The 9,247-nt window shown below is 54.8% G+C and overlaps 1 protein-coding gene and 1 long non-coding RNA gene across 5 annotated transcripts; one reads left to right on the top strand and one right to left on the bottom strand.

Moving 5' to 3' along the window:
- Positions 1 to 1,037: 1,037 nt before the first annotated feature.
- On the bottom strand, positions 1,038 to 5,376 carry G6pc3 (glucose-6-phosphatase catalytic subunit 3). Of its 4 annotated transcripts, XM_063251674.1 has the most exons (7): positions 5,013 to 5,188; positions 3,475 to 3,579; positions 3,164 to 3,270; positions 2,354 to 2,444; positions 2,154 to 2,272; positions 1,862 to 2,003; positions 1,038 to 1,626 (listed from the first exon to the last, which is right to left on the bottom strand). In XM_063251674.1, exons 4-7 carry the CDS (start codon positions 2,422 to 2,424, stop codon positions 1,263 to 1,265), a joined length of 696 nt encoding a protein of 231 aa, XP_063107744.1. In that variant the 5' UTR covers positions 2,425 to 2,444; positions 3,164 to 3,270; positions 3,475 to 3,579; positions 5,013 to 5,188; the 3' UTR covers positions 1,038 to 1,262. The 4 variants fall into 4 exon arrangements, with proteins under 4 accessions (XP_063107744.1, XP_003465793.1, XP_005001956.1 ...); XM_003465745.5 differs by lacking the exon at positions 3,475 to 3,579 and having other exon boundaries at positions 5,013 to 5,368; XM_005001899.4 differs by lacking the exons at positions 2,154 to 2,272; positions 3,475 to 3,579 and having other exon boundaries at positions 1,038 to 1,697; positions 5,013 to 5,374.
- An 88-nt stretch (positions 5,377 to 5,464) lies between these two features.
- On the top strand, positions 5,465 to 8,935 carry LOC134476569 (uncharacterized). The gene is made up of 2 exons (XR_010048372.1): positions 5,465 to 5,605; positions 5,697 to 8,935. It is a non-coding gene; the product is annotated as an uncharacterized LOC134476569 (long non-coding RNA).
- Positions 8,936 to 9,247: the final 312 nt, after the last annotated feature.

Here is a 9,247-nt window from a genome sequence, read left to right as displayed (position 1 = left end):
TGGGTCTCTTGGCCTTGTCTAGGGCCCTGTGCAGCCCCACACCGTGCCCATGTCTCGTCCCTCACTGTCCTCCCTGGGGCTGGGGCAGAACAGTGGGTGCCAGCCTGCTGGGAGCAGGGCAGTGCCTCAGCTTCCGCTGCACCCTAGGACAGATGCCTTTACCCTGGGCCCACTCTCCTTCCCTGTGTGTCCCCAGGGCTCCACAGCCCCTCTCCTCCTCTACTGGGGCCAGGCTGTCCCAGGCACTGCCCCTCCCCCACCATGCAGGGGTCCTGCTGTTCCTGGCCCAACTCTCTGCCCTTGGGGTGCCAGCGACTCCCTGCCCTTTGGGATGCCAGCGGGGCTCACCTCTCCCAGGGCTCTGGATTAGGGGGGCCCCTGGATGGTGAGAGGCTGAGATCCCAGGCACCAGCTCACAGAGTTAGCATCAGAGATTGGGACCGGCCCTGCTTCTCTGGGCACCGTCAGCTGCAGGAAACTAAAGATGGGAAGCGGCTCCAGGGCCAGACGCCCCCATTTTACATCCAGTGCCCACTCTTTCCACCCGTGGCCAGGCCATGTAGGCCCCCCACGCAGGGCAGTGGCTAGTTCCCTGGCTCTGCCTGTCACTTCTATAAGCCCACATCTCCAGTTGTCCCTGGCTCCCATCCTTGTCCCTGGAGTCTTCTGGGGTCGGCGTCTGTTCTTGGGCTCCTAACGGGGTACAGAGTTCCATCCAGAACACCCTGCCCTGTGGCCCAGACAAGAGTCAGCTTGAGAAAGTGGAGGCTGGGGTGGGAAGGAGACAGGGCTCACCTGCTGTGGCTCGCACTTGGGGACTGCTCCCATGGCCTCAGCTACAAGCCCTGTCCTGACCACCTATGTGGGAGCTGGGTGAGCAGGATTGGCACAGGCATGAGAAACAGAAGGACTCTGAAGGTGGCATGGGGATGCACACCTGCAACTCAGCACTCAGGAGGCTGAGGCAAGAGGATTTCTGAGAGCTCAAAGGCAGCCAGAACTGCATAGTGAGACATCGCAAAAACAACAAAGGAACCCAAGTTTCCCAGATTTTATTCAAGTTCTGCCGATCCTGTGTTGCAGAAACACGCCTGTCTTGCTCTCTCTGCTCAGGCAGTAGAAGAGGACAGGGATAGCTCAACCTCTTGGGAGACAGGAGACCCCACTGGGGGCAAAAGACCAGGTGTTGGGAGGTGGGGGTCACCTCAGCGAGGGCCTGGGCATTGGAGCTGTGCCTGGGAGTGTGGGGCCCAAGGCCAGAGTCAGGAGGAGCGGGTGGGCGGGGCCTCCGGGGCACTGAGCAAGTGGACCAGCCAGGGCACCAGGGCCAGCACCAGGCAGGGCCACAGCGTGTACTTGAGGAAGTTGAACACGTAGAAGAGGCTGGCCTGGGGCGGATGGCCCAGCCAGCTCAGGGCACCCAGCAGCCCCATGGCCAGCGCCAGGCAGGCCACCTTCTGGCTGCTGGCCAGCCGTACCCGGCGCACCTGTACATAGCAGGGTGAGTGCAGAGCGATGCCCAGGCCCAAGGCGGCCCCGGAGTCGCGGCTCAGCGAGGCGAAGGGCCGGCTATCGATGTGCACCCACTCGGGCCGCTCACACCACTTGGAGGCCAGGTTGATGGACCTGTGGGAGGAGTGTCCTTCTGGGAGAGTGGACCCTGGGAGCCCATTGGGGGGGCCCACATCCTGCTGCACCTAGGAGAGCCCATATTGGGATGGTCACGGGTCCTTTTTCTGCCATAATGAACCAAAGACCCACCAGCTTTTGACTGTAGCCACTCAGGAGGCTGAGGCAGGAGAGCTGGAGGAGGTCCCCGAGGGTGGGCAGCCCAGGTCACCCAGGCTCCAGTGTGACTCACCAGGAAAGGTCCAGGCCCAGCGTAATGAGGGTCCAATAGATGAGGCTGGCACCCAGCATGAGGGCCAGTGCAGTCAGACCATAGAAACTGAGCTCCCGCTCCATGGGGACTCGGGGGGTCATCAACCAGCCCAGGACTGCACCTGGGGTGTAAGGGGAGGCAGTGTCACAGAGGTGAAGCCCCAACTGAGACAAGCGGCGCTGTGGCTTGGCAGGAGACCCCGGGGCTCTGCAGAGCAGGGAGGATGGAGACCCGAAGGGCCAGCCACCCCGTCCCTGTTCCCACGGCTCACCGGTCACCAGCCCAGCCAACACCTGGTGGGGGAAGTGCGCCAGGAGGAAGATCCTCGACAGCCCGATGGCCAGCAGGAAGGTGCAGTAGGCCAGGCTAGGCATGGCCCGCACCCAGCGGCTGCAAAGACAGATGCCAGCTCGCAGGGTCCCTGTGGAGCCCCAGCCCTTGGCACTGCCAGCCCCTTCTCCCACTGGTTACCTGCGTGACCGGGCGGCCACCTGGGAAGACAGCGCTGTCATCACGGGCCACAGTGCTGCCCCTGTGATCATGCAGTGTCCGGAAGGGCTGCCTGTGGGGACCCAGGGACTTAGGGTGAGGGGGTGGTGACAGTGGACATGGCTGCCTCCTCTGGCTGAGAAGAGAGCTCTGACAGGGTTGCTTAAGACAGGGTGTCGCCTCGACACAGCCCAGGCTGCCCTTGAACATGTGAGCCTCCTACTAAGCTTCCAAAGGGCTGGAATCCCAGCTGTGTGCCACCACCTCTGCGAGAAGCCAACTGGCACTGGTCAGCTGCTCCCTCCGGCCACAGAGCCCATCTCACCCCACCTGAAGACATCGCCTATAGGCTTCCACCTGGCCCTGTGTTTTGGTGTCTTTTGCTGTTTGTTTTGCCACACTGAGGACTGAACCAGCTATGGTCCCATCCCTTTTTACCTTTTTTTTTTTTTTTTTTGTACTGTGCCACTGAGCTCTATCTCCAGTCCCAGGTCTTTTTACATTTTTATTTTGACGTAGAATCTCACTAAGTTGCCCAGACCAGATTCAAACTTGTGATCCTTCTCTCTTGGCCTCCCAGAGTGCTGGGATTGCAGGTGTGTGCCATCACGCCTGGCTTTTGGGCTCTGTTCTGCACAAGGCAGGCACCTGGCACACAGCAGGGGGGCCCTCCTGTCACCCAACCTGATATTCCTGGAGTTTGTTTTCTGGGCTGGTAGCCAAGAGGCTGGTCCTGGTGGGGATGTTCATGGGAACCCGGCCACCTAGGGAGAAGAGGTTTGCACTGCCCACCTGGACCAGTTTCACATGAAGAAGGGAACTGGTGAACCTGGGCTGGAGCCTGGCTGTAGTACCCGGACTCATGGACCCACCAGAAGGGCCGGTCTCCAAAGAGAAACCTACAAGGAAAGAAGAGACTGAGGCCAGATGACTCCTGGCAGGAGGGTGAGGCACAGCAGGGCACTGGGAGGACTCCAGAGGCCTGGGGTCAGAAACAGACTGCTTCTGGCCATTAGCTGACTGTGGTTCTCTGCCTTGACTTAGCATATTATTTTTCAAAAGTGATACAGAGGCAAGAAACTGCGGGGTGTGGTGCTACACACCTGTGATTCCAGCAATTGGGAGGCTGAGGCAGGAGGATTCTTACAAGTTCAAGGTCAACCTGAACACAGTGAGCTCAAGACCAGACTGAATTAGAAAGGGAGACCCTGTATAAAAAAAAAAAAATTGAGAGAAACCATGAGTGTGTGTGTGCGTGTGTGCGTGCGTGCGTGCGTGTGTACACACATGCTGCTGAGATACTCAGACATCTCAGTCTTACCCTCCCTCGTAGGGCCGGCTCTTCTTCCTCCCAGAGCCCAGACCTGGCCTTCCTGGCTCTCTGTCCTGCTAGACCCTCTCCATGTCCCCAACCCCAGCAGAATCACTCAAGGCCTGAATTACTGAGCCCAGTTTCTCCTGCCTAGAAATGGGCAGAGGAGCTTAGAGAGAACAAGATGGCAGGAGAGTCACCCTTCCCTGGCCCCCAGGAGGGGGCTGTGCTCTGGGAACCACACAAGCCAGGCTTCGAAAGCTGGAGAGCACAGGGGAGAAGCGGCAGGCAGGAAGCCTGGGAGGGAGACTCCCTGTGAAGGAGCCTCACACTGGTAGAGTAGTGGGAGGATGGGAGGGAGACTCAGGGGCTCTGCAGGAGGCGCAGCACAGGAGCCAGGGGCAAGGAGGCCAGAGAGAATTGACGGTGGCAGGGAGCAGCTCCTCGGAAAAAGGGGAAGGGCACATGGTTCCCAGTTGAACCGTCAGAAGTCCTGGAGGGTCCCTCTGCACTCAGAAGAGAGTGTGGGAGGCAGGGAGTGGTGATCTGGGCAGCAGGGCATATCCCCTCCCACCAGCCCCCAAGCGCGATTCCTAGCCAGACTCCTGCTTCTGGCTTGGTGAGTGAAAGAAGGGTAGAAGAGAGTCCAGGATCCTCGATGAAATGCAAATTCTGATTCAGAGGATCTGGCCCGAGGCCCGAGATTCTGCATTCTAGCAATCTTTCTAGTACGTCCTGTGCCACAGAGCAGACTACACAGGCAGCCTGTGTATCTCCTGGAACAAAGCCTGCAGCTGCTTCGTGTGTGCCGTGTGCAAGTTGGCATGCGTGTGTGTGTGTGTGTGTGTGTGTGTGTGTGTGTGTGTGTGGCACTGAGGGTTGAACCCTGGGCCTCCTACTCGTAGGCAAGCACTCATCATTGAGCTGCATCCTCAAGCCTTTGTATTTTTTATTTTGGGATAGGGTCTCTATGAGTTGCCTAGGCTGGTCTGGGTCTTTAGATCCTCCTGCCTCAGCCTCCTGAGTGACTAGGATTAGCGGCGTGAGCACACTTGCCTAACAACAGTGTCAAGCGAGGGGAAAAATGAATGAAAAAGTGAGTTGAGAAGTAGGACTTCCTGCCACTTAGATGCTAGATCCTTGCTACAATACAGTGTCCTGGCGAGTCCTCCAGAGGACGATCGGGATGGAGCGGGATGGAGGCGAGCTAGGGTCTGCACACTAGCAGTGGGGCGACTGACTTAGGGGCCAGTCCCGCTCGGAGCAGGGTGGGAGCGGGTCGGGGCCCCGCGACGCCGGAGGGGAGAGGCCCGGGGCCGCTGGGCTCACCACTTGCAGACGAGGTTGAGCCACTCGGTGATGAGACTGGTCCACAGCACGGCGACACCCACGCGGCGGGAGGCGTAGTAGGCCGCGGGGAAGTAGAGCAGGAACAGGCTCTTGGGGTCGCCCAGAAAGGTGACCCAGAGCCACATGCTCTCCAGCCAGGGCAGCCGCGTCTGCAGCGCCTCGGCCATCTGGATGCCAGCGCTCAACGCCGACTCCATGGCGGCCGCTGTTCGCGTCCCCGCCCGCGCCCGGGGTCCTGGCAACACCGCCTCCGCGCGCGTACGCTCCACTGCCCACCCTCGCGCGCGCACGCGCGCGCCCGTCCATCCGGAGCCGGGGCGGCTTCCTCCACCCCGCGCTCTTCCGGGTCTTTCCGGCTACGGAGAGGCGTTGCGGACAAACTTATGTGAAGGCGTTTCCTCGCGGCCCACGTGGCCATCGCCGGCACGTGTGCAGCGGGCACTGAGGCCCAGGCTGTGGTTCCGGATCCAGGGACGGATGTACATGCTTGCGCTGCCGCCGTAGAGACTGACCCAGGTCCCATCTCTCGTACAGCTGTCTGCCGCTCTACTCCCGAGCTCTCCCAGAATAAGGTAGCGACACCTCCTACCCTAAGGCGGAACGCACCCCTCATCCGTCGCCGATTTCCCTGGTTTAAGAATCCCGTCCTGATGAATCCCATAGATACCCAGGGCCCTGGATTTTGAGAGATCTTCCCTAAAGAAGACAATAGTGCCTGCCTCTAATCCTAGCACTAGGCTGAGGCACGAGGATGGCTACAATTTCGAGGCCAGCCCCTGCTGCATAGTGAGCACAAAGCCAGCCTGGACTACATAGCGAGACCTTGTCTCAGAACATCAACGAAACAAAACACAAAACATCACACACTCCAATAAATAAAAGTTCATACCTAACAGAGTCACCTTTGTCTCAGGGCTAACTTTGCCTCACCCCTTTCTGTTCTGAACTCTGCTGGGCAGAGAAATCAAGAGAGAACAGCATCTCTATGGGAAGAAAAGAAGGGGCACACATGCATGACAGTGTTTGTAAGGACACACAAAAAATATCCAGAGTTCTAGGTGGAGCTCAGGTGGGGGCAGACTGAGGACTCCTCATTTTCTTCCTACTTCAAGCTAGGTTGTTTATTTCTCTATTTAGGGTCTCACTCTGTAGTTCAGGCTGGCTTTGAACTCACTGTGTACCCTTGGCTGGCCTCCAATTTGAGTCAGTTCTCCTGTCTAACCCTCCTGAGTGTTGGGATTTATGGATGTGCATCCACACCTGGCTCTGGCCACTTGTTTGTGTGTATTTTTGAGACAGGGTCTTGCTAGTAACCCAGGCTAGCCAAATGCTGGGATTACAGGCAAGTGCCTTAGCCACTTCGATCTTGAAGTTTCTGATGAGTGGATGAAAATGAGAATGTACATAAGGGTTCTTCTTTGAAAGAGATTAGTTGCTAGTTGAGGTGTGGGGCATGGGTGTGGGAGTACACACCTAGTCCCTGAATGTAGGGAGGCTGAGGCAGGAGGAACACCTCTAGTTCATAGCCTGGGCTACATAGCCAGACCCTGTCTCAAAAAGTAAACAAGAAGAGAAGGCGTGGGACACGTAAACCAGGTACAGTGCTTAGCTCACTTCCTTGACAAATGCTTTTCAGTTGCCTAAAGGAAAAACCCAAATTTCTTGAGTCTTTGGAACTCTGCCTTTGCTCTGTTCTCTGCCTTGAGCACTTACTGTACCCTCACATCCTGCCTCACTGCATTCAGGCCTCCCACGGATTGGGCAAGTGCACCAAGCCAGAGCTGTGGCCTCAGGCCTTGTTTATAGTCTTTCTGTCCTACTTTACTGTGTCCCTCCTAGAAATCCTGGTCCATGTCATTAAGCTGCCCAGACTGGGCTGTAATTAATCCTCCTGGCTCATCTTCCAGAGTGCGGGGGATTACAACTGTGCGCCACCACGCCCAGCTAGGTCATGAGTGTAAAATCACACTCAGTTCCTACTGTAGTGGCATCGTGGGAGCTCACATGGCCACCATCCTGGGCAGTGAATCACATCTCTGTCTTGTGCACCCAAACTATGCACACTGGGTCCCCATTTGCCAGTGGGTAATCTTCGTTCAGATCTGCTGCTGTGGTATCTGTGCCACAGCTCTCATTTCACTTCATAATGAATGAATGACGTGAAAAAGCAGTGATGCTGGTGACAGTGACACGCCATGACATGCTTTCTTCAGGTTTGATGGAGGTGATAGTGCAAGGGGATCTTTGGAGAGTGATTCAGTTCACACCCATTTGACTACAGCGTATTGTTATTGGTAGTTAATCTCTTGTTAATCTCTTACTGTACCCAGTTTACATACTGAACTTTATCCCAGGGGTGCATGTATGTACAGGTACAGGAAAAACAGCATTTATAGGAATCAGTGCTCCCCAGGGTTCAGCATCCTGATAAAGAGTGAGGCAGGGGCTGGGTACAGTGCCTACCTGGCAAGTGCAACAACGTGAGTTCGATCCCTGGTACGTAAAAATATAAAAATAAAAATAAATAAAGAGTGGGATGGAGTTACAAGTATGCGCGACTTGTTACAGGGACATGACAAAGATGAGAGAAAAAATATTTCTCCATAAGAACACAAATACAGGGTTGGGGATATAGCTCAGCAGCACAGCACCTGCCTGGCAAGTGTGAGGTTGTGAGTTTGATCCCTTGTACCAAAAAAAAAAAAAAAAGAGAAGAGAAAAGAACACAAATACATGCCTGCCCATCAAGTATGAGGTCCTGAGTGCTATTTCTAGTACCAAAAACAAAACAAAACCAAAACACAAGTACAGCTGGGCATGGTGTAGGCAGGAGCCTCAGTTCCAGGCCAGCCTGAACTTCAATGAGACCCTGCCTTAAAAAAAACGACAAGGGGCTGGGGATTTAGCTCAGCGACATAAAGCGCCTGCCTTGCAAGCAGGCAGTAATGAGTTTGATCCCTGGAACGATAAAGAGGAAAAGGACAAAAAAAAAAAAAAGACAACAGGCCAGTGATATAACTCAGTGGCATAAGCACCTACCTGGCACGTGCAAGGTCCTAAGTTTAATTCCCAGTACCAACAACAACAACATACACAACACAAAAAGACCCCACAAGAACAACCACACAAGAATGAGGGAGAAGGATCTTAGTCTCATCACAATGATTGGCCCATAACTCAACACCAGAAAGTGTTTGCCTCCTACAGAGCCAGAAAAGTCTCGAAATATGTTCAGATTCCACAGTGCCAAGGGTGGCCCCCTGCCTCCCTCCACACTAGAGAAAGGTCACCATCCCTCACAAGGTGAGGGTCTCCAATCCATCTACACTTTGGGAAGGTGGGCCAAAGCCACATGGGGTGGGGCTAGTCTCAGGCTGCAGCTGTACAGGGATGGAACTGAGGGGACCAGCCCCCTCTTAGCGACCTGTGATGTCACTGCCATGGATCCTACTTGGTGTCTCACTTTCCAGGAGAAAAGAAGAGGGAAGGGCATGGAGAAGGGTTCTAGGGCCCAAGGATGAGGGGGCTCATGAGGGAACTGGTACTTAGTATGTCTTACTGGGTGCATATATACAATGCCTCACTGAAACTGCTGAATACCTTAAGAGGCAGGTGCTGGTGTCCAGGACAGGGCATAGTAAACAATACTTTCCTTGGAAATAAGCAGAATGTGACTGTGGCTGTGGCATTTGTGTGACCCTGGGCAAATTTTTTGGCCAGGTACTGAGGGTTGAACCTTGGGCCTTTGCACTGAGCTACATACATCTCCAGCCCTTTTTAAAAGTGGTGTCTTAGCCTGCCTTGCAAGCAGGCAGTCGTGAGTTCAATCCCTGGTACCGATAAAAAGGAAAAAGGACAAAAAAAAAAAAAAAAAAAAAAAAAAAAAAAAACCAAGGTAAAAACAGAGTCTCATTAAATCACTAAGTTGGCTCCAACTTGTGACCCTCCTGTCTTGGCCTCCCAGACTGCTGGGATTACAGGCACTGGCCACCAAGCCTCTCTAGCCTTATTTCTTCATCTGTAAAACTAAGGTAATGTTGCATGCAGACAGTCGTGAGTTCGATCCCTGGTACTGATAAAAAAGAAAAAGACAAAAAAAAAAAAAAAAAAAAAACAACTAAGGTAATGATTGCTAAGTCAAATGGTTGCTGAATGTGCCATTACGCAGATCCAGTTGAAAAACCAGGATCAGTTTATGTGCTCAAGGTGCCAAA

The sequence above is a fragment of the Cavia porcellus genome, unplaced genomic scaffold, assembly GCF_034190915.1.
Source record: "Cavia porcellus strain 051 isolate PalLab524CR breed Dunkin Hartley unplaced genomic scaffold, mCavPor4.1 scaffold_6, whole genome shotgun sequence".
Taxonomy (NCBI): Eukaryota; Metazoa; Chordata; class Mammalia; order Rodentia; family Caviidae; genus Cavia; species Cavia porcellus.
The sequence above is the reverse complement of the archived record's forward strand: the minus strand, read 5'-3'. Positions and strand labels throughout refer to the sequence as shown.